The 25,047-nt window shown below is 39.3% G+C and overlaps 1 protein-coding gene across 1 annotated transcript; it reads right to left on the bottom strand.

The window, feature by feature from the left end:
• Positions 1 to 1,827: 1,827 nt before the first annotated feature.
• Positions 1,828 to 2,729, bottom strand: LOC147885660 (dirigent protein 24-like). Its single transcript, XM_087396179.1, has 2 exons — positions 2,721 to 2,729; positions 1,828 to 2,319 (listed from the first exon to the last, which is right to left on the bottom strand). The coding sequence occupies exons 1-2, from the start codon at positions 2,727 to 2,729 to the stop codon at positions 1,828 to 1,830; spliced, it is 501 nt and encodes a 166-aa protein (XP_087252305.1).
• Between the last annotated feature and the right edge of the window lie 22,318 nt (positions 2,730 to 25,047).

Here is a 25,047-nt window from a genome sequence, read left to right as displayed (position 1 = left end):
TGTATGCTCAACGATCATGAACTGGAGGTCATCTGATATGTGCATGGTTAAACATCCGTCAACATGGGATGTAGGATCTGTCAAATGCTCAAGGTGGAGCTAATAATAATATAAAGGACTATAAGCTTGGAATATCAATAAAAAACCATAGCATGTCCCTAAGGCAAATGAGGTAATGAATGTTGATGTAGGGACTGATTTGAAGTCCTAGATCCAGCCACTAATCTGCATCAAATATGGACTGTATACGACAACCATAAGTGCATGCTGAAACACTAAAGCTCCACAAGTTGTGCTATAGCTGAACCTGATGATGCCAACTACAGTGGGGTAGGACTGTACTGATGTATAACGGTCCTCATGCTGAGGAATGATCTACTGATCGGAGGTGGTGATAACTCTATCCAAGGGTGGTGCAATGCAGCATGACTGAGCCGATGTTGAAATGTCTTAAAGACTAATTTGCCGATCTGTATTGCTGATTGAATACTCTCTTTGCACGCATTAGTGATGGATGCAAGAATGGAGTCACCTGAAGAGCTGAATGCGTTGTGGCATATATCTCCACATGCAGTTGGAGATGCGAATGCCTCATAGTAAGGACTTACTTGCTGCTGAAAGTGTAGTTAGTTCAAGAATCAATACAAATGATAATCACTCACTTGTATCCAAGAAAGATGTTTTACCATTTGGATGCATTCTTACCCAATATCAAGAATATGTAAGAAAACCTTGGCATGCATAGTTCAAACATTGTATAGTACAAACATGTCATAAAAAGTGTAGAGTATACTCTAGAGTATACCATAGGACTAAATTTTGTCTTTGAGTAGGCTTGGAAGACTTTATGCTAAACATGCCTTAATGAAGTAGGACATGTATTAGGACATTGCCTTGGTTGATAATGGATACTAGTAGAGTATTTTCTTCCTTGCTTTGTTATGTTTCCAATGATAAACATGCCAAATTTTCTAATTTACACATGGAAAAACCCACATTCTAACATAATCTATTTTGATTGGCATCTCATCACCAAGTGGATGATAACTTTGACCTTAAGTTCAGTATACATGGACTTTTAGAGTTCCAAGGGCATGCCTTCTTCTTGGGTAGGATCCATCTTATCGATAATATTAAGAGAAGATTAAAGAGAGCAAGCGCCGCTATGAAGCTAGAGGCTTTGCAAATCTGGAGAAGAATTGGATCACATTTAAAGACTGAACCTCAATACGTAAAGCAACATATATGAAGGTTTAGGCACACAAATGGGAAGCTTAGTGATAAGAAGGCTATAAGAAAGAGTTTAAAAAATAATAATTATAATCTAATAACTCACCCACCCAACTCACACACCCGATTGAGGCCTTCGAGGGGACGCCACCGTGCTTCTACTCCCATAGGGAATGGAACATCTTAGTTTATGATGATTGTTTGGGAGATTTTTTATGAGATATAGACGTAGATTTGAATACATCTTAGTTTGACCAAACATTCCATCTCGCTTAAGTTTGTAAGAATGGATGAAGAGTTACTCGTTGTGTCGACTTTGTGTTAACGAGATAACGTCTCATAAGGTACTTATTACGTTCCAATTACGTTCCAATTAAGCTTAGAACTATAAAGTCATTCGCATTTGCTCTGTAAAGCAAAAGAGCTCATAGTTTTCTGAATTCACCAACCGACGATTGAAATTAATGCAGCTCATCTTATTATCAAACGCGGAAGGCGCTTACAAGTACCATTGGATCCATGTTGGAAATTGAAACGGTACGATTCGTGGCTCCCGCATATCCACATCCATGAGAAACAGTGAATAGCATTAGCAGATTAGAGAAAATGCAGCTGGTGGTGATAAAGAAACGCATTCCCTTGGGAGCTCAGTTGTGTTACGACGGCATAACCTCTTGCGCCTCTGAAAACACCGGTGCCTCCCACCACTGCGATTTCGTTGGTTCCAGCAGCGACGAAGCCTTGAAGCTGTATGGTGCCTTTGAAGGAGCCATCATCGTAAGACAAGCCCTCCACCTCAATGCCGATGGAAGTGGAATCATAGCTAGCCTGCACTGTGTATCCGCGGATGAACCCCAACTGCGTCGATTGAGGATCAGCCCCCCGGGTGACGTTGAAGGCGAACAGCTGAGTGGATCCGAAGGAGTTTGTGAGCGTTTGATTAATAGGAGGTATGAGTTGGCCGAGGTCGACGTCGTTTGTGCGAACATGGACGTAATACTCAAGCGTATGGTTATGATTCCAGGGGCTGGAGGACGCGGAGATGATGCTCCACTTATGATCGACGGGAGGAGGGCGAGCAGAAGCGGGCTGGAAAGCGGCCGTCAAACAATGGGAGAGAGAGAGAGAGAGATCCTTCCTTAGATGACTTTGTAGCTTGATGGTAGGGCACACTCTTTGAGAAGGAAGGTTTTGGGTTCAATCTTTTATTGAACGTTTGGGAAGCCCCCCTTGCACATAGTCTATGCATAAATAAATTAAGCCATAGAGATTTAACATAGTTTAATTAAAGCATAAATAAATTAATCCATAGATAAACATAGGTTAATTAAGCCACCACTTACCAAAACTAATTGAAATTGATCGATTGGGCAATACTTAGGTTAATCGATTAATAAAGTGATCGATTGAGAGGCACAATTAATTAATAGTTTCGGTTCAAGGAGCGATTAGGACTGTGGAGCGATTATGATAAAAGGGTGTGACTTAACCAGAGCCATATCACCAATGGCTTCTCAATTCGATTCACGGACACGTAACGGTCCTAGATTGACTAAGATCAAATCTCAGCTGCCCCCGCATCGGATCAAGCCATTTTCAAAATAGGAATATGGGTAGCCCTCGTGACCTCGCTCGTGGCAAGTACCTCCCAAACTCCCACAACACAATTTTTTGAAATTCCAATCACCTCCTGGGGACCCTTTATGTGGGTAGACAAAGTTGATTGGAAGTTCTTCAAGAAGCAGAATAGAGACAATCCCGAATTGTTCGAGGGTCAGAGGAGGGCTGCGAAGAGATGGCTTGACGTCGTAGGTACTTCGCACTTTGGTGCAGGCGGACGGTTGGCATTCGAGGAAACCGTGGTAAGTCTACTTCTTCTCATTTAATGTATTGTTCTATTTGTTTTACTACATATTACATGCACTTTAGCTAACTCTAACTCTTGTAAATTGGATCCACAGCAAGCTGCGATGGGTCATCTTCCTATAGATGTAGAGACGCGATGCACATTTCGAATAGGAAAAAAGCCGTGGTTTATTGAGTAAGAGGCAAGGGAGCGACGGTCGATTGGGTTGAGGTGGCTGCTCGCACGACGGTATAAGTTTACTCCTACTTATAATCTCACTTTTTAAATTGTTTTATTCTTTAAGTTCCAATCCAATTTTTGATTTATATGGTTCACTCTTAGGGTCAAAGCTCAAGTGTCCCATCATCGGAGGCGAGCGATCGCCAGGGCCAGGGATCAGATGCACGTGACGAGGATCAGGGAGAAGGTGCAGCTCACGAGGACCAAGGAACAGGCCAACAAGATGAGGACGATTTGGATTCGGATGAGGAGTAGTAGTAGTAATAGTGGTACTAGCAATTTACATTTTCTTCGCCCTGTATGTCATTTTGTATATCCACTCGTTTGAGCAATTTTGTATCGCCCTTTCAAAAGGGTAATTTTGTAACAAACAATGTTGTATATGTTCGACATGTATATGCTTTTGTTGCTTACCCAAAAAAAAAAAGGATTAGTGGGGCTAAATAGGACCATAGCAAGCCTTATTTAGCCCCACTAATCCTTTTTTTAAAGTTCTGTTAATCATCGCTATATAGCGATGTTTACCAGTGTCGCTCTATAGCAACGATTAATAGCGACGTTTATCATCATCTCTATATAGCGACGGTTCTTTTTCGATGCTTTTAGCGACTTTTATAGCGACATTTGTGCCCGTGAAAAAAAAAAATTTAATGTAAAAGCGTCGGTATTTTCATCGGAAAATGGCCTATGCCTTGTAGTGATATGCATTTTGTGCTGCCATTTCTTGGTAAGAATGGCAATTAAAAAATGGTTTCCAATTCTTCGTAAGAAATGGCAATCAAGAGATAGTTGCAATTTTGTGCTGCCATTTCTTCTTAGAAAATGGCAGTCAAGAGGTGCTTGCCATTTCTTTGAACGAAGTGGCAGTCAAGAGATAGGTGCCATTTCTTACCAAGAAATGGCAATCAAGAATTTGCTACCATTTCTTCATAAGAAAGGGTAGTCAAGAATTGGCTGCCATTTGGTGCTGCCAATTATGGCTAAGAAATGGCAGACAATAAAAGGTTGCCATTTCTTCCAAAGAAATGGCAGTTCAAGAACTAGTTGCCATTTCTTACTACCATTTTTGCAAAAAATATGGCAATTTGAGAAGCTGTTGCCATTTCCTACATAAGAAATTGCAAAAATGGAAATTGTGTGCCATTTGCTATTGCCATTTCTACCTAGTTTTGTAGTAGTGATGTTGAACTTCACTGGTGATGGCAAGTCTATTTGAGTAGGGATTATTAATTGGGGAAGAAGACTCCTCTCACCCAAAAGCAGGTTTTCGCAAGACCTATCTTATGCTCCTCCAAAGGCATTTCCATGATTAGCACTAGAATTGTATGCTAGTACAAATACACATACAAATCCCAGGGGCAGATGGGCACCCTAGTCATTAGAGAAATTGCCAACTTTCCCATAGATGCTACAGGAGTTCTCGGTGGCAACTCGATGAAAGGAGACATTGCAATCAAACTCTTGGTTGATTGTGGGAACACTCTATGTAGGATTTATCCAAAGGAGCGAGCTACCATAGAAGCAATTTTGAGAAAAGCATATAGTTCAATGTAAAAGAGGATGTGGCAATGTGACCCATTGATGGAATGAAGACATGTTGTAACATAGGCTACATATTTTTTTAGCTTGACCCATATGACCTTAATTTTGATTGCCAAATTTGTCATGCCCTTGGATTGTACATATGGAATTAAACTTATTGATATAGGAAAATTCCTAAATAATATTTACTATCCATAACTTTTTTTAAGAATTTCTAGCTTCCATATGGGACTTCAAGTTCCCTCATGGGATTGCAAGTTTGCTCATGGGATTTCCTCGTTTTTGTGTCATCTCTTGCATGGTACTTAGAACTCCCTTATGGAAATAAACCAATAGCACTTGATGGTTTAAATCAATATCCCATGTGACTACTAGAAGTCATAAACATGACATTTGAATCAACATCTTTCATGAATATTTGAAGCCTTGAACATGAAATTTGAAGTCCCCATATATGATGTCTTAAAAACATGACATTTAAATGAATATCCCATGTGAATATTTGAAGCCTTAAAATGACATTTTGAATCAATATCCCGCTTAGATATTTGAATCCTTAAACATGACATTTGAATCAATTACCGGTGTGAATATTTGAAGCCTTTAACCAATAGCCTGTGTGAATATTTGAAGTCTTCTGCCACTAGCCCTTGATGGATTAAATTTGTACCTTACATGAGTATTTGAAATCTTGTTGAACACGAAATTTGAAGTCCCACATATGAGTTTGGTACTCCCATACACAAGTGGATCACTATCCCACATAGAATCTTGGATGAAGTACTAAACATCAATTTAAAGTCCCACATAGAAGTTTAGAAGTCCACTTTGGGAGTGAATCAATATCTGACATGGAATATTTGAGATTCCAAGTGGGATATTTTAAGTTATTTGGAATCTTGTTGAGCATGACATTTGAAGTCCCATATATGAGTTTGGTACTCCCATATAAGAGTGGATCAGTTTCCCATATGGAATCTGTGAATTCCTAAACATCATATTTAAATTAAATTCCCACATATAACAAGTTTATAAGTCCACTTTGGAAGAGATTAAAGATGAATTTCGAAACATGATATTTCAAGTCTTGTATAGGCATTCAGAGGTTCCTTATGGAATTTGAAGTCCCACATCAGAATTTTAGGGTCCCTTATGGGATTTGAAGTCCCACATAGGAGTTGTGGAGTTTTGTATGAGATGTGATCCAGGTCCTACAAGGGATTGAAAGTCGCATATAGGAGTTCACGATCCATCATGGGATTTGAAGTACCACATAGGAGTTTTGGGGTACCTTATGAGACTCTATCAATGTCCCACAAGGGATTTGAAGTCCCATAGAGAAGTTCACATGTCCCTTACATGATTTGGTCATATCCCATATAAGATTTGTAAAGTCCCTTATTAAAGGTAGCAGGTTTTCAAGTTTTATTTGACCTGATAAGAAATAACTTTTTTTAAGAATTAATTCAAGATTTATAGAATTAAATATGATTTCAAATACTTTTTTGAAAAAAAAAAGTTAAAAAAAAAACCATATTCTCTCCCTCTTCTTCCAACATGGTATCAGAGCTAGACTAAAAGTTCAATATTTGAAGAATTTTGGCTTTGTATATGATGATTTTTGCCAAATTGGCCCATGTTGCCTTTTAGACCAAGCTCATTCCAAAATTTTAAAGACTTATCATGATGGTATTCTGCTACGACATGCATAAGTTATGGTTTTGTCTTTGATTTTTACTATAGGATAAGGGGACTACCTCCCTCACAGCATGTAAACTTTTGTATATGATGCTTTTTGCCAAATTGGCCCATGTTTTCTTGTAGAAAAAGCTTATTCAAAGGATTTTGACCCCCTAAGTTCCAACACCAACATTAAACTTGACCGTTCGGTGCAGCTTCTGCGGCGTGAGCTTGCCTTTGCTTTCTCTACCCGCTCCAATTGTTCATGTTCCAGGTGCCTCTCCTCCCTTTCTACCAAAGCGTATGGCCCAAATACTGAGCCGCAGTGCCCAAATAGGAACTACATATATAACTGTGGAAACGTGCCCTATGAACTACATTGTCGATATCCAAGAACTTACTGGTCTGTCCCCCCAAACATTGAAAAATGGGCAATTCCCATGAATTAGTTGTTGGGAAGAGAAGAGGGGTGAAATGAAAGAGGGAAAGGGCATGATTAAACTAAGGGATAAATGGGGGAGTGAGGAGTTTCAATTAAGAGTGACCACTTTAAAAGGGTACATTAGAGAAGAAGGCATGTGCTAAAGAAGCAAGGGGAATGGGGACCATTTGAAGGAAGCTTTAAAGAAGAAGGCACAGCTAAAAGGAGAGGGGGAAGAGGGACCATTTATAATTTTTTAGTTAGCACTAGATATACTCTTCCACTCTATAGCTTAGTGGTAGGGCTCACACATGGAAAAGACAACATTGTAGGTTCGAATCCTACCATCTTAAAGAATGTGCACTCTTCTTAGACATAGCTTAAAATAAATTAATCAACCCAAATAAATCAATTAATCCATGGACAAAAACATAGGTTAATTAATCTCGATGGTCGAAAACAAATAGGAATATAATAATGTTGAGCGAGTATATCCCCCCATACATTGATAATGGCTCTACACACCCACTAAACAAACTGTCAGCTTCCTTTTACTAATAGATTTTGTCATCAGCATCATTGACACTTGTAAAGTGCAAGTTTAGACAAGGGCTAATGTTCAACATCTTGTATCGCTTGACATATTGCAATTTCACGTAGATAAATTCAATTTTGCTCTTGGCAAAAAACGGTTCTATTGTAGGAACCTAGAATATACAATATAGTTTTCTTTTTGTTTTAATGGATGACAAATCAATTTTGGCAATTAGAAATCGCAATGCTTAAGCTATTCTTCCATGTGAGATTCTTCATGAGAGGATGTCTAATTTTGAGTTCTTGAAACAAAAAGTATAATTGTACATTGTCCTAATAATTATTACTATTTATTGCTAGTGTCTATATAGATCCCAAATAGGTTCAATGACTCAATAGTTAGGCACAATCTCCACTAGCTGACTCTGGTATGTAAAGCTATGTCAGTGAAGCAATATGTAAGAGGTGTTGAAGATCATGACCTTAGTCTTCCCAAGGTTAACCATCAGCTCTCTCTCTCTCTACAAAACACCTCTAGGGCATCTAGATGTCTATGTAGTCCCTCTGCGGAAGATGATAGGAGGACTATGTCATCCGTGTATAGTAGAATCTGTATCATTAAGTCAGCTAGTGGTGCTCCCTCACCTCCTAGACGGTCTATGAAAGATGTAATCTCATCAATGTAGAGCCCGAAGAGAGTCGGTGAGAGAGGGCATCCCTGCTTTACCCCAATTGTGCTCTCAACCCAATCTGATAAGCCTCTTGGGACACGAACTCTCCTTGGTTTGATGGACTCATATAGGCTCACCACTCCTTAGATCGAAACCTCTAGAATCTGCATATCCTGTAGTCTCTTGATCATGCGCAATCGCCGGATAGTGTCGAAGGCCTTCTGAAAGTCTACAAAACAAGCGTAGACTTTCTGGCGTCTCAACCTCACCTCCTCAACGATAGTCCTTAGGGTGAAGGTGTGGTCTAGTGTGGAGTGTTGTCTTTAGAAACCTGCCTGCCCTAGAGCATGTTGCCCATGTGCCTCTGTATGGCTGCTGATCTTCCTCTCCAGTATCGATCCATAGATCTTGGCTAGCTTATGGCCAATCATGAGACTAGTGTGATAGTTCCTAGTATCCATGGGATCACTTGCCTTGTGCATTAACTTCTTCTAGCTCCAATCGAGGCAAGGAGCCGATGATACATCTAAGAAAGGCAGGGAACTTGATAAAGAGAGAAATGAGTTGGCTATCCTCTTCTATTGGTCAAAGCCCAATGTGAAAGGTCCCCGAAAATTCCTACTAGAAATTGTAGGTGACACTTGCCACAAAGATGCGAATGAAAAATTCACGATCATTGCAACCAAATAGCATTTGTCATGAATAAAGACCATTCTTAAACATAGTCCATACTGGTGCAACCTCTAGGAAAACAAGCAAATTTGACAGAGATGAGATGGGCAAATCAACTTGCTATCTCCCTCAAAACACATCGACTCCTATATATGATGCTTTTTGCTAAATCGGCCCATAGAGACTTGCAAAAAAGGGAGAGAAAAGGTCTTTTACAAGAATTTAAAGACCCAACATAATGGTACTTTGTTGCAATATGCAAAAGTTATGGCCAACTGACTCTATGACTTTCGCTCCTCTTTTGCTATCCCAAGAGGAGATTTTATTTGTCGTAGCACCTTGACTTTCGTATATGATGGGATTTTCCAAATCAACCCATTTGGTTTTCTAGAATAGGACTATTCTAAGAATTTTGAAATCCAACATGATGATACTCTGGTCCTCTATTGTGAGATGCAATAGTGATGGATTGCTCTCTAATTTTTCCTATACTAGAAGGAGACTAACTCCCCTCAATGCACAACAACTTTTATATATGATGCTTTTTTCCAAATCAGTATGAGCTGTTATGCAAACCAGTTCTATTCTAACATATTCAAGCTATGGTGTAGCAACTTGATTCAACAAAAGGTCCATCTCTTTCGGGTCATTTTGGGTTCTCTTCGTGGTGGCTACCCAATCTATTGTGTTCCAAAATGGTCTTTTTTTGCAATGGATCCTATTTAGTTGCATAGATCATGAATCTCCATTGGCATCTACACACACATACACACACCATTACACACCATGTTTCTAACAATTATGCCTATAGGCACTGGTGACTCAAGAGATTCCTCCTCAATCTTGATGTATTCAATGATGTACTTTGCAAGTGAGCTTGTGATCACATAATCAACTAAGTCGAATATGCCTATAGGCACTTGTGCCCGAATGCTCGTTGTGTTTTTGGATTATTTCTTCTTGATTTGCAAGAACTTTATGGGCCTTCCTATTGTGTTGCTATGACTTTCTTACACTACCCAAGAGAGATTTCAGCCTTGGCTTTAGAGTGATAGAAGCAATTTGCTCATACATTCATCCTTGGTACAATAGAAACAGACACTTGAATATTTTCTGTGTTCATATACAGTGCATGAAATGAGTCATTTTATGTAGATGAATTGTGCAAAATATGAAGGCATGATTATAAAGGTTTGAGAAGGTTTGACTAGATTGAACTTGGAGCCAACATGCTCTACTATTCAAATGAACACTACAAGGCATAGACCCTTTTTTGATGAAAATACCGATGCTTTTTATATTAAAAGATTTTTTTTTTCACGGGTGCAAACATCGTTATTAAAGTCGTTAAAAGCGTCGAAAAAGAACCGTCGCTATAAAGCATCGCTATTTAGCGATGATGATAAACGTCGCTATATAGCAACACTGATAATTGTCACTATATAGCGACACTGTTAAACGTCGCTATATAGCAATGATTAACAGAACAAGAAAAAAGGATTAGTGGGGCTAAATAGGGCTTGCTATGGCCCTGTTTAGCCCCACTAATCCTTTTTTTTTTGTAATTACAGAAAAAAGTTTTTTATAACAAAATTTCCCTTGCGAAAAGGGTGATACAAAATCGCTCAAATGAACTGATCGAGCAACAAAATCATATACATGTCGAACATATACAACATTGTTTGTTACAAAAATACCCTTTCGAAAGGGTGATACAAAATTGCTCAAACGAGCGGATATACAAAATGACATACATGGCGAAGAAAATGCAAACTGCTACTACTACTACTACTACTACTACTCATCCGAATCATCCTCGTCCTTGTCCTTGTCTTGTTGGCCTGATCCTTGGTCCTCATGAGCTGCACCTTCTTCGTGATCCTTGTCACGTGCATATGATCCCTGGCCTTGGTGATTGCTCACGTCTGGTGATGGGACGCTTGAGCTTTGACCCTAAGAGTGAACCATATAAATTGAAAATTAGATTGGAACTTAAAGAATAAAACAATTTAAAAAGTGAGATTACAAGTAGGAGTACACTTATACCGTGCGAGTAGCCACCTCAGCCCAATCGACCGTCACTCCCATAGCCTCTTGCTCAATAAACCACGGCTTTGTTCCTATGTGAAATGCGCATCGCGTCTCTGCATCTGTAGGAAGACGACCCATCGCAGCTTGCTGTGGATCCAATTTATGAGAGTTAGAGTTAGCTAAAGTGCATGTAATATATGTAGTAAAACAAATAGAACAATACATTAAATGAGAAGAAGTAGACTTACCACGGTTGCCTCGAACGCCAACCGTCCGCCTGCACTAAAGTGCGAAGTACCTACGATGTCCAGCCATCCCTTTGCAGCCCTCCTCTAACCCTCAAACATTTCAAGATGGTCCCTATTCTGCTTCTTAAAGAACTTCCAATCAGCTCTGTCTGCATACATCCAAGTATGCTCAACCTGAAGGTTTGTATGTATAATAATTCAATTTTGTTTTAAAGATATTGCCAATAAGTATCTAACTAGCAATAAGACCATGGGCGTTGGTTTTGCAGGCATGCAATGGAAATAAGTAAACAAACTGGTCTCCAAACAAGACCTCTAGACAATCTGGCCCTTAGAGGCAGATGAAGAGGTAGCTTCAGGAAGTCAGGTGAGGAGATACAGAAGAATAGAGGGAGATGGAAACACCTTACCTCATACCATAATGAAGTGGCAATAGTACTTTGTCAAATTCTTGTACGTGCACTTCATTAAGGGTATACATGTGGACTTCTCCTCCTATAAGGACAAGCGTATGTGTGGTTGTATAGAAGTCACGATCACCCAATCACAATTGTCTGGGGCATTGGAGGGTGCGCGTGGCCCACTGGAGCAAAAAGTGGTGCAACTTCGGGAAGAGAACGTGGCTAGGTCCAACACCTAGAAAATGAAAGACTGTGAACCCAGCCAATGTTGCAGACTGATATTATTGTTCTACGTGCCCAATTGAAGAGCTTGGAGGACCTCAACACATGGTTGCATCAAGAGACCCACAAACGCGTGCAACACTAATCAAAGATGCAAGTGTGGAGGTGCAATTAGCTATTTGTCACCATCCATCCTCAAAACCATATGCCATGGAACCCCTTCCCTTCGATAGCCCAGGCAATTGCTTGTGCCCAATATGCCAATGCTTGTTTGGTAATTGTACTGGCTATTACTCTGCCTTGCGGCCATAAATCTTTATTGTCTAGTAGATTACTTGCCAACTAGATCAATTTCTCCACTTTGTAAAGCCCAACTATCAATGGAATTGTACATGGTGTTGGGCTTAGGATAGTTGTATCCAAGACCATGACATTGAATGAAGTTATACATTCTCTTTATGATAGAAATATATGTATACAACCTCTTTATGATGGAAATATATGCCTTTGTTTTAGGTTCATTAAAGTTCTATGATGTACTATATGATCTAGTGGAATTCATTTATTTAAATGTTTAAGGATTAATTTATATGCATCCAATGTTCATAATTATTTTGCACTATGCAATCCCTAAATCCATCACATGCAATCGTAAAGTCACATGACTACACATGCAATCCTAAAGTCATCAATTGGAATAGTGTCAATATATTATTTCATTATAAATAATTTAAGGAAGGCTATGGTCAATTGAAAACAAATATAATCCAATGGTCATATTCATTTACATCCATCCTAATACTTAAAACCTAAACCCATGCATCCATGATCCATCATTTTACTTAACACCTAAAACCATGCATCAATTGGAATTTGGAATTTAAAACAGTATATGCAATCTCTAAATCCATCACATTAAATTCTAAATTCATTAAAAAAGAACTTTACCAAAGATAAACTATATAAAATAAACTTTAAAAGAATTTTTGATTTACCATTGAAATATTATTATATGCACTTTCATCACATGCGCTCTCTCTCTCTCACACACATAATTAAAACTTATCTCTAAAGTGATTAAAGAAAAATGTTACCAAAAATAAGAAATTAAACTTTGCACATGAGTGGTATGCGAGTTGCCATGCTCTTGATCAATTGAACTTGGTCAAGAGCACAACAATTGGCATTATCACCCAGAAGCCTATGCGATGGCGACACGGAATAATCAAAGCCCAAACCCTAAACACAAGATATTTACAATGCACAACAAGACAATTATTATCCAACCCTAAACTTCATCAATCAATGTCCCCACCTTTAGACCCATGTGGAAGGCGAATATTATTTCCTTCATCTTCATAAGATTCATCCTCCTCATTGCTATCCTCCTTGGATGTTGCACCATTAGTCCAAGTTCCATCCTCTTCTTAGAGTTGTGGAATCTACAACGATGGGACTGCTTCAGGTTGTATAGCATCTGGCGGGATATAATTGGTCCATTATTGAAACTTTCTCCTCATATCCCACATCTCCTAATGTTTCTAGGATTTTATGATTGGCATAGATGTACACTAACTTCTCACCCGATGTGCTAGAAGTCTATTTCATAAAGTACTATGAATGTACTTGTAATGACTTGAGTTTCTTTTTGAGCCCGAGTTTGAGTATGTTTGAGAAAGAACCCTCATTGTAATCGGGCATAGAAGCTCACACGTGCCACCATTCATCATCCACAATTTCCAAGCAGACATAGTTAATGCTTAAACATCGCTCGAGGCAAACAACCCCTCCTTGCATCGATACTTGGCTAACTCATTACAACACTTTGCAAACTCATGGTTGTGGGGATAATATTGTTGCACCACCTTATGAAATTCATGCATAACAATTGGGATATTTTCGGGCTTCATATTCCACCACTCAAGGTCTAAAAGGTACCCAACACTATGCAATGGATTATGAGCTTGCTCCCATCATGGCCAAAACTACTGCCACAATTCCTCATGTTTTCTAGCATTAAATGGTCTTCTCTCATTCTCTTGGCCTAGGCGAGCAGGGGAATTCCTCGCAATAAGAGCTTTCTCAATACTCCAGAAGTGCATCCATGCCTTTTTGATTGTTGGAGACTTTGAGTCAAATGCCCTAAGTGCATATAAAATAGGTATCATAGCATTAGTGGCATCCTCTAACTGTTTCCATAATGCAGGAGATCCCAATGTTTCTTTGAGGTCATGCGTTTTGTCCTTTGTTGCCCTATCTGTGGTCAAGTCTAACATCCATCATTCAAATGCATCGTGATAATGAAATGTCTCTATAAGAACACTCCTTTTATTCACCAGAGATTGCAGTGTGTAGAAGTACATAGAAAGTCTCATGATTGCTCGCAATTGCAACATGGTAGAACCATCACGAGACATAAAGATTGCTTCGAGACGTTGCTTCGATCATACTAACTTGATGATGTCTAGAGCCTCACACATGCATCTCTCATATCGTCATTATTGACCATACTCATTGGATCTCCTAACCGCAAGATTGATCTACCAAGTACATATTGAGCATTCTCCAAGTCTTGAACCTGGATGTGCTCAACTATCATGGGTTGTGCTCTCCCCGTATCTTGGTTAACACCCTCACACGGTGGATCAAGAGTTGGAGTAGTGCCTATTTTGGCAATGAGATCCTCTTCTGCAACTCCTTGATCAACCCCATAACATTTTCAGGCATATGAATACTGGCATGGTCATGACTTGATGCATCTAGAGTTTGCCTAGTCACAAGTAGTCTTGAGATTGTGGACAAGCATTTCTAATTTCAGGCATTTCTGAATGTGCATTCGTAGTGATAACAAGTACCCTATTTGTGCTCAAGCCATTGCCATCTCGTCTCCCCCTTCTCTCCATACCTAAGGCCCTTAGCTTAAGAGTCAAGATTGCTCACTAACAATCACATTCATTGGCACTCATGATCATGGTCCGCAAGTTCCCCAAAATGCAAGGAGTCAGAGTATAGACCACCCTCAAGAACACACAACAAACACTCACATCCACTAGCCCTCATGTTCATGCTCTACAATTTCCACAAGAGGCAAGGAATCAGAGGAGCAAACCACACCCACAGGTATAATGAATGCTGACTCACTCTAACACACTTAGCCTTACAACATTCAAATCCAAATCATGGTTTACTTTCTTTCCGAACTTACCAAAGGGTTTATCGGGATATGAACCACAACCAGATCGAATGATGAACCTCTATCGCCATTTCCACCAATATATACCATCAAGGTGCGCAGGAAACTAGGAATCTGCAACCCACAGCACCGCTAGTACACAAGACACTACCGGGGGGACGAGCATTTTCTGAGCGAAATCTTCCGAGCGTCCGAGCGAAGGAAAAAAAAAGCTTCCAACTATGCATAAATATGGCAAAAATCGATCAGAAGAAAACATAGTTTCACTTAGAAATATGCAAAGTATTATAGCAATGCCTATTTTATACAAAAATCTTTAGGTGAATCTGTAGGAATGGTGAGAGCATAATGGGATGGCTTTTGAAGAAACCCACATGTAGATTAGACTTCTCTATGAAAATTCCCTTATGATCCCTCTTACAACTTTTACTTAATAGGGGGTGACATTGAAAACCCTCTCTCAACCTATCTTCATGAAAGAGTTTCTTCAAAGAAAACTTATTGAAGCAAGCCACCTAGGTAGTTTCGCCAGCGAAACCCCTTTGAAGCCAGTCTCCCAAGGTAGTTTCGCCAGCGAAACTACCTTGGACAGCACTTTTAAAAGTGACATAACTTTCATATCCAATGTCCAAATATAGTCACTCAACCACTCAAATTGATCGGAACACCCCATTTGAGCACATCTAAGGAGTTATTTTTTGGAAAATCTTTCATATATAGTATTAAATATTACATGAATTTTATGAGAGTGATATATAAGCCCAAGTTAATACTTATTTTTAGTAATTTAAACTTCTTTAGAAACATGTCCATAAATATGCTATAAAAACACTAAAAAGATATTGCCATATGATATAAATGTGTTAATAAGTAATTATATATGCATAGTATTATTACATTGAGAGTGATTATGAGAAATGTTTCTTAAAGGAATCAACACTTTTTTAAGGTAATAACAGGGGTACAAAGGGATGTCTCTAAATAAGAAAATTATGTTGTGTAAAAATGAATGAGTGACTAGTCTGTATATTTTTATGATAAAGAGATCTAGTTCTAGTGAAAATAAAAGTGTAAAAACCATGTTTCCTAAAGAAAAACATTTTTAAAAATCTCTTGAAAAACACGCTCGGATAAACCTGCTCATAGGTTTTTGCTCGTAAAATTGACGCATCCCACTACCGGGGGTAGTACTCACATTACCGGCAATAATATTAATTATCTTAACACTGTATATTATCACCGGTATTTATAACACCTGGATAATTAATATTACCACCGATAATGTGAGTACTACCATCGGTAGTATCTTATGTACCAACAATACATTTATCCACTTTTTCAATGATTTTTTTTGGTAAACTACATGATCACATTGTTTTATTACTACTTGGAAGAGTAATTAGCGAAGCTAATAACCCATTAACGCAAACGTGAAAACGTGAATGTAATCCTTGATTGTAACTATACTTTTGGTCATTTACAAACAACAATGGAGAATCATTTTCTTGGGTATTGTAACAAAATTTCATTAAAATTTTATAATAGATACATCCATATTCATGATTCAAGGCTCTCTCTCTCTCTCTCTCTCTCTTTCTCTTTTGCACCTAGAGCCCTGTAGCATTGGTCTACCTTGCCATCCAGGCGTAGCCCAAAGGCATTAACCTTGTCCAAGCTGCCTATGTCCCTGAAGGTCTAGTAAATTTGCTTGAACGTTTTGACATGGGACACTGAGTCCCCCTCTCCTAAGAAATTGGTAATGAGCTTGGAGATGGTGATTGGATGGCTCCTTGAAGCACTAGTGTAAATGTCATTATGCATTACAAACTTCCAAGAGTACAATGTGTGTCAACTCAACTAGGAGGCTCTAAAGTTTGTAAAGGATTCGCAGGTCCAACATTAGTTAATGGATGGGGAAGGGGCTCACGATCCTTAGATCTAGGCTCAGTAGTCTAAGGGGCTAGATGAGGGGCCTCGTGTCCAAGTTCAGTGGATTATGGAGGCATCTGAGGTTTGGCCTTAGGGTCCTTTAGTCCTGTCAAAGGGTCCTCATCCTGCTCTAGGGTGAGGTCCTCCATCAATTCTGAGCTCTGTCCCTCATCTAATTTCTTAGAGCTTTCCTTCTCCCTGCTTTTCTCTTGTGGTAATGAGGAGGCATATTGATGGAGATCTACGATCATCCCAGCCTTGAAGTTTGACACAAATTGATCATCATAGATTTCTTTTGTTATCTACAAATATGCAAACAAAACTTTAGTTTCATGTTCTGTGTTAAAATTTATGTTATGTATAAATTTTAAATGCATCAATAATGGTACTTATGGGACCCGCTTAATGTCCTCACAAATAAGCCTCCAAAATATACTTGGTGTTTATAAGGATTTTATGTCTTATATCCAAGTGCAGTAGTTCAATTGCACCCAACTTAGATTAATTTTTTTTGCAGAAATCGATTGCAAAAGATAGTCTCTTCAAACCACTACAAGTTGCATATGTGATTAAACTAAACAACTTTCTATAAAAGAAGTAATTTGTTATTCTTAAAAATTGGGATACTTATTTTATGCATTGCAAATTCATTTATAAATCGATCTCTCGATGAGTATATGTAGCTGAATTGAAGCAGAAGCATCCTTTTCATGGCAAATGCCATTATAGATAAACTACAATGTCGACTTCATTTGACAAATTTGCTATAAATATTAGCATTTGTGGATTGAAAATAACAATCTAGCTCCTTATGCAACGTACTTACTAATCACTTACTCTAAATCGTAAGGGATCACAATTAGGGTCACCGATTCAAAATTGTAAAATGTGAACAACGTCACAAGCTGGTCCATCAGCTCCCTAGGATCCCTCATTTTGATGGAGATAGTTGGGTCCACACTATGTACCATACCTTGAATCTCCTCATGTAACTTTTTTTTGAGTAAGTTGCAAATCAACAAAGGAATCTACCCGAGTCCTGCAAGGATAACAATATCGGTAACTTGTCCTGCTCTATTTTTTATAGTCTTCTATTAGGATAAAATCTTTCCTTGACTCTGCATATGCAAAACTTTTCCTTACAGTAGGTCCCAGTGTATTTAGATGCTCACGAACATGTAGGTCTAGCTTTGCAGTATCTAGATTAGTGGCTAACGGACGAAGATGCTTGGTGTCCTTATATTTAATCATATGCCCCTCCTCGAAGGTTGTTTTTGCTCTTGTTTTTATTCCATGAGTCACTTGAGTCACTTCCTCTATAGTCACCTCATCTTGTTTTGGCATTTGAGTAGGTGGTATAAGCAAAATGGCTCTTATCTTCATGTCTGTCATATCTGTAGCCTTCATGAGTTTGTCATATCTCCATCTAACCATATTTAAAGTGGTGATATCTTTCACCATGATTGTCACCCACAACAAGACAAAGCACCTATAGACGCGCACACAAATGCACTTCCTTAATTTTTAAAAAAGGTTATGTGCACGTCTATTGGCGTGTCTATAGACCCGTGTCTATATAACAGACAGATGCACCTATAGATGCACTTATAGACATGCAAATAGATGCCCTACTAGAAATTTTTAAAAAATAGACAGACCTGCATATGGATGCATCTATAGACACACAAATAGATGCTCTGCTAGAAATTTTAGAAGCACTTATATAAACGCGTTTATAGACGTGCTTATACACACGCTATAGAATCTATGTGGTTGAACAGAATGATGTGTATGCTATGTAGTTACAAGAATCCCATTTCCACATTGTGCAATTCAATTCTTATAGCTAACTGCATTTCGATTAGCATGATTGCAAGCACGTCTATAGCCAATGATTACAATTCCGAATAAAACATTACAACTCCAAAGCGTTTAGTTCACAAGGCATTCATTGATAGAACGTTGCACAAGGAAATTGAAAGCCAAAAAAATAAAAGGAGTGTATATTAACTCATAGCTCAAAAAGTGCTTGTATGTACATATAGCACAAAGCCAAGTCATGTCCTGTGGCTTCAAGTATTAAAAATAAGAGGAGTGTATGTACTTCTATGACTAATCTAAGTTCTCCACATCCTCTGTCCCTTCTTCACCTTCTTCTTCCTCATCTTCTCCCTCCTGATCAACCACCGCAAGGTCCTGTAAATGAGGAACAACATGTATCAATGTATTAAAAATCAAATCTTTACTTACAATACTAAGATTATTTAATTACTTTCAAATACATGGGGGGGCGCTTCAGTACCCCGGATATACTTCTCAGTAATCAACCCATCATCATAAAAGTGCCTCCATGTATCTCCTCTGCGATGCTAGTGGTGGTAGGCTGTCTCGATAGGAGTAGGGTACCTGCCCACGATATCAAGCTGCAAGATGACACAATTTGCGGAGGGGTTAGTACAAAGAAACAACCTCCTAACATACTACATAAACAATATAATTTGAGATCGATACTTACAAATTGAGCCTCCCATGATTCAACATCCCCTGCTCCAAAATGCACATTTTCATATTGCTCCATTTGGATCCTTTGTGCCTCCACGTGCTACAGACTGTGGTCAACCTCCGTTGCCTTCATTGCTTTCTTCCACTCACACTTGTGAGTAGTGTGGGGCTGGCCCTTGGTGGTTGACCTCCCTTGATCCTAGCGATCTCTGCCTCTTAAGCGAAGATCTTTTATTACTAAGTATCATAATAATCTTTGGCATGGCTCATTTATCTGTGAACTGAACATTGGGGGATTGGGATACCTAGAGCGAACAGCAGTGAGGGCCTTATCAACCAACTTTTTTGGATGGTTTCTGTAGTGAATAAAGCAATATCTATAGTGATTAGCAAATTATAGAGTGCATGAAGGCCATGATGTCCTTCCCCCATGCATCCATCAAGATGCCTCCTGTCTGAGTGATATCATAGTAAATTGTACCATCACCCTCTGGCACGTCTGCATCATCTGAGTCATTCCCGTCCCCACCACTACCCCCCCCAAAGCAAGCTGCCATGGATTCCCCACCACTCTCCCTGCTACTATGCATGCTGCCCTGTTGTGTTAAGCTAGTACATTGGCTGCTTGTAGCTGGAGAAGCGACTCTCGACTGCACATGAGTACCCTGGCCACTGATAGCTGGAGAAGTGACTCTTGATGGACCGGGAGTACGTCGATGGCTCTATGAGGCAGAAGGACCTCTTGACCATAGGGGGGGAGAAGGGGCTCGGCTCTTAGCCACAGCTGGGCTATCTCAACTCTACTAGGGTAATCTTAGTTGGTGTGGGATTGGGGTCATTTCGAGCCTGTACAACCGACTCCAAGGGGCGTTTGTAGTACCCATCATGTATGTGTATAACTCTGCAAGGGATGGAGGGTGCTCCAAAATGTTATATAACTCCCAAAAGATGGCATCTCGTAGATCAAGTGAGGCTAAAGATCCTGGCCACATGATGATCTAAAGAAAAGAAAAGAAGAAGATTACCATCGAGCATGCCCTTATCACGAGATGCAAAAGAAAAAATAGAGTGACAGCCTGACATTGAGCAATCATTTACAGACTCTTGCATTCTTTGAATTAGAGTGATAGAAGTCTATATCTACTTGCTCAATGTCAGGCTATTGAAGCTTCACATGGGAAAAGAGAGGAAAAGAGAGGAAGGAAAGAGGAAAAGAGAGGAGAAAAAAGAAAGGAGATGAGAGAAAAGAGAGGAGGGATAGAGAGAAAAAGGGAGAAGGAAAGAGATGAGAAAAGTGATGAAAAGAGAAAGAAAGAGAGGAGAATTACCACGAAAAGAGAAGGAAAGAGAGGATAAAAGAGAGAAAGAAAAAGAGAGACAAGGTGAAGGAAAGCAGGGATAAAAGAGAGGAAAATAGAGAGAAGGAAAGAGAGGAGAAAAGAGAGGAAAAAAGAGGTAAATTAAAGAGAGGAGAAAAAAAGAGAGCAAAAGAGAGGAGATAAGAGCGGAAAATTACCATGAAAAGAGGAGGAAAGAGAGGATAAAAGAGAGGAGAAAGAGAGACAAGGTGACAGAAAGAGGGGATAAAAGAGAGGAAAATAGAGGGAAGGAAAGAGATGAGAAAAGAGAGGAAAATAGAGGAAAAGAGAGGAGAAAAAAAGAGAGCAAAAGAGAGGAGATAAGAAAGAAAAATTACCACAAAAAGAGAAGGAAAGAGAGGATAAAAAAAGAGAAGGAAAAAGAGAGACAAGGTGAAGGAAAGAGGGGATAAAAGAGAGGAAAATAGAGAGGAGAAAAGAGAGGAGAAAAGAGAGGAAAAGAGAGAAAAAGAGAGGAGAAAAAAAGAGGGAAAAAGAGAGAAGGAAAGAGATGAGAAAAGAGACGAAAAGAGAAGGAAAGAGAGGAGATAAGAGAGGAAAAGAGAGGAGAAAAAAGAAAGGAGATAAGCGAGAAAAAGAGAGGAGAAAAGAGAAGGAAAGAGAGGAGAAAGGAGAGAAAAAGAGAACACAATCCCTTATTTTCTCACGAATGCAATCCCTTTCTTCAATCATGCTTTCCCTTTCCATCTTTCATGCAATCCCTTTCCATCATTCATACAATCCCTTTCTTCATTCATGCAATCACTTATTTTCATCATTCAATATGCAATCCTTTTCTTGGAAGTGGAAGTGGAAGGGGAAAGGGAAGGGGAAGGAAAAGAGAAGGAAAAGAAAGGAGAAAGAGAAGGAAAACACAACAAAAACTGTCAGAGTGTGTCTATAGGTGCATCTAGCAGTGCATCTATAGGCGCCGCTATCTGTTTTCCCAAATAGATGCGTCTATAGCCGTGCTATTAAACGGTCTATAGATGCACTCCGACAGATGCCTTTTTCTAAGAACTTGAAAATGACATGCGCTCGACCACATTAGTACAAAAAACATTCATTCAACCTGCATACAATAAAGGACAAATACAAACAGAGCAACTTTCAAAGAAGATCAATTACCTTGGATAGAGGTATAGAAGCTTTTTGTCCTTCTTCAAAGTTGTTTCTCTTTCTTCTCTTCCTTGTTCACCCTCTCCTTCTCTTTCTTCTTCTCCTTATTCACCCTGTTATCTTATGTGCTTAGGGATGATTGTGTAAGCCTGGAGATGAATGTGGGTACTTGGAGATAAGTGTGGATGCTCAGAGCTGTGTCTGTTAATAGGAAAGCAAGCCGTGCGACGTTAAAAGTATGTGAAGAAAAGCAAGCACACTAAAAGTCGGTTAAAACATCAGCTCGCAGTCTGCTCGCGTCTAAAAGCATGTTTATCTGTGCATCTATCAATGCATCTAAAGTATGTTTTAGATGCGCTTTTAGATGCTCCACAGAGTTTTGACATTTACAACTCATCCAAGAACAAAATTTTTGGATTGTTTATATGTAGGATGTCTTCATCTTCAACAAGTAGATCCAATGAGGATGAATCCCTCCATATCCACCATCGCAAAATGTGGTTAGAGCAAAAAGTCAAATGTATGTGTGATTGATGCCGAGGAAACATGTATTGTGCACAAAGAATTACACTCAATCACATCTCAAAGTATGGAGAATGGGATGCGACCATAAACATGGTAAGCGTTAAAGAGTTAAGGTTGATTGAGATACATATGGATGTTCATGCATTTGAGTTATGATCCCATTTTAATTTGATACAGGATGCAATGCCACACCCGCATATGTTGCCCTATGCTCGTCAAGAGGAGGCGAAGCATTGGCAATATGAGGTGGGATCTTCAGGAGGGACCATTACGGATGCATGGAGTGATGGTGATAGTAGCTCTCCACCATTACCTCATGAGGCTGTGGAGGAGGAGGTGTTTGATGATATGGTGCGGGATTTATATGTCCATCAATCCTATAGTAGGGATGATATCATGGAGGAGGATGATCTTTTTACCGCAGCATCGACTCCATTGTTTGAGGGGTGCACATTCTCTATTCTATGTGCCTCCCTTGAGTTACTAACTTGTAGACACGAGCAATGCAAGTTTGAATGCATTACTAAAGTAAGCTTTAAAGTCTGTTTTGCAAACATGGTGAATTATGCTAGTGGGTCAATTACTCAAATGCTTTTTCTCATTTATGGTTTTCACGTGTAGGCTATTGTGTAAAATGCTTCCAAGGGAGAATTAATTACCAACCTCAAGAGATATGGCAAGGCAACATGTGACCTCTCTTGGAGGATTAGATTACAAGTGCATCCATGCATGCGTCAACGATTGTATCTTGTTTCATGAACCACATAAGGATGCAATAGAGTGTCCTACTTGTAGAGAGGCAAGATATAGAGCAGATCTCAAAACTTTGGATGTGCCTCGTAAAGTTCTGCGACATTTTCCCATAATCCCTCGCATCCAACATATACTCAAGAACACAGTATTAGATAAAGTGGAACGAAAGTTGCATTTTGGGAATTTCGAAATTGGGTGGATTTCATTAAAATTGGGAAAATTTCCATTGATTGTGGGAATTTTACCAATATTGAATAAGCTAATATTTGGAATTCCAATGATTATGAAAAACTTCATTGGTTGTGAAACAGTTCATTGCGTATAAAAATTGGAACAAAGCATTTGTGGCAGAGTTTGAAAATCATGTATTTGGTGGTGTTAATAAACACCGTCTAGGGACAACATGTATATTTTATTTGAGGTGTTAAAAAACACCAGTAGGTGGTGTTAACAAACACCATGCATAGTGAGTTCCACTAGAAACAAGCAGTTGTTGGTGAAGGTCAGCTTCTGAAAATTGTCATATTAATAATATGCAAATACCCATTGACAAGATAACAACAATTGAGAAACATTACATGAGAACACACCTTACAATGGAAGTTTGGGAGATTAAGAGGGAGAAAATCGACACCATTTTCTATGCTCTGATACCAAGCAAGCTCTCCTGTGCTTTGATACATATGCTCTGTGGAATCTTGATCTTCTTGGGTCTATTTATGGATTTTGATGTCCATGACCAGACAATTGCATCAATACACTCCCATACCTGTGGATCCAACCTATTCTCTGCCCAATACTTGTTCCAGCAATCAACATAGGCATCTGCATCACTGAGCCCCTTTCTCTTAACTGATGGTGCCCAATACTGAATTAATAATTTCTTCAAATTAGGAGAAGCAGCATCCATCTTGGCACTTGATATGGCAACCCCAAGCCATATGGGGTATATAGGATCTGATGGCCTCACCAAGACGAAGTCACCTTGCTTAACATCCACCATTGGTCTAAACTCTTCCCTCGGCCTACCTTTTAGAGGCCCACAATAGTGATCATTCCATTCCTCATAGCCTTGGAAATCATTAATGCAAGCATCTATATCATCCTCCTCATCAGGAGATTGTGTTCTTGGCCAAAACTCTCTGTACACTCCTATCTCTGAGATGTTTTCTTGTTCGAGCTCATCGATCATGGTTTTCCAATAGTCTATCACTGGCCTAATGTAGGACTCATAGGATGCATTCTTTCCACTTGCACATTTCTCCCAAAACTTAATGTAATCCTTTATCCTTGATATTACTTGCAAGTGATCTCTCACAAATGCAGCCATTGGCAGTATATCCGGACAACCTGTTGGCAACAATGATCGACCCTCACTATCTTTCTTCCATAGCTCGATTCCCCCTTCAATGGGCATCCAATTTGGTGATTTTGGATGCACCTTGTACTGCATCATTGGTATGTCACCTTGCATGTAAAATCGAAATTGTAATGGCTTTGCATGTCCAACTAGCATTTCTTGCCCATCACATAGGTAGCCATCTACATAATCCTTGAAGTTAGGAACCCATGTAAGAACAAATGGTGCTGGTGAAGATGATGTACATTTTTTGAATGTATCCATCAGATGCGGGAAAGTGAATGTTTGTCCCACCCGCAAGCTCTCAGAAAACTTGCTGAACATTGCATCAATGTCCTCATGTGTGTGCCCTACCATCAAGAAGACCAATTCAACTGTCTTGAAAATGCCCCTTGCTACAAGAAGAGAAAGGTATGCAAACAAGTATCTATTTTTGTTCTCAGACCCACAATTATCTAGTTGGAGTAGCAAGTTCTCTGGCAACTTTTGGAATGGTGGCTCAATAGCAACACTCCCCTCTAAAGAGGGTGGGTTTTCTCTTGTATTTGACGGAAAAATATTCACACATGT

The sequence above is a fragment of the Dipteris shenzhenensis genome, chromosome 25 (assembly GCF_047967505.1).
Source record: "Dipteris shenzhenensis isolate YYH24624 ecotype China chromosome 25, Dip_SZ_1.0, whole genome shotgun sequence".
NCBI classification, from domain to species: Eukaryota; Viridiplantae; Streptophyta; class Polypodiopsida; order Gleicheniales; family Dipteridaceae; genus Dipteris; species Dipteris shenzhenensis.
This window is presented reverse-complemented; position numbering and strand designations above follow the sequence as displayed.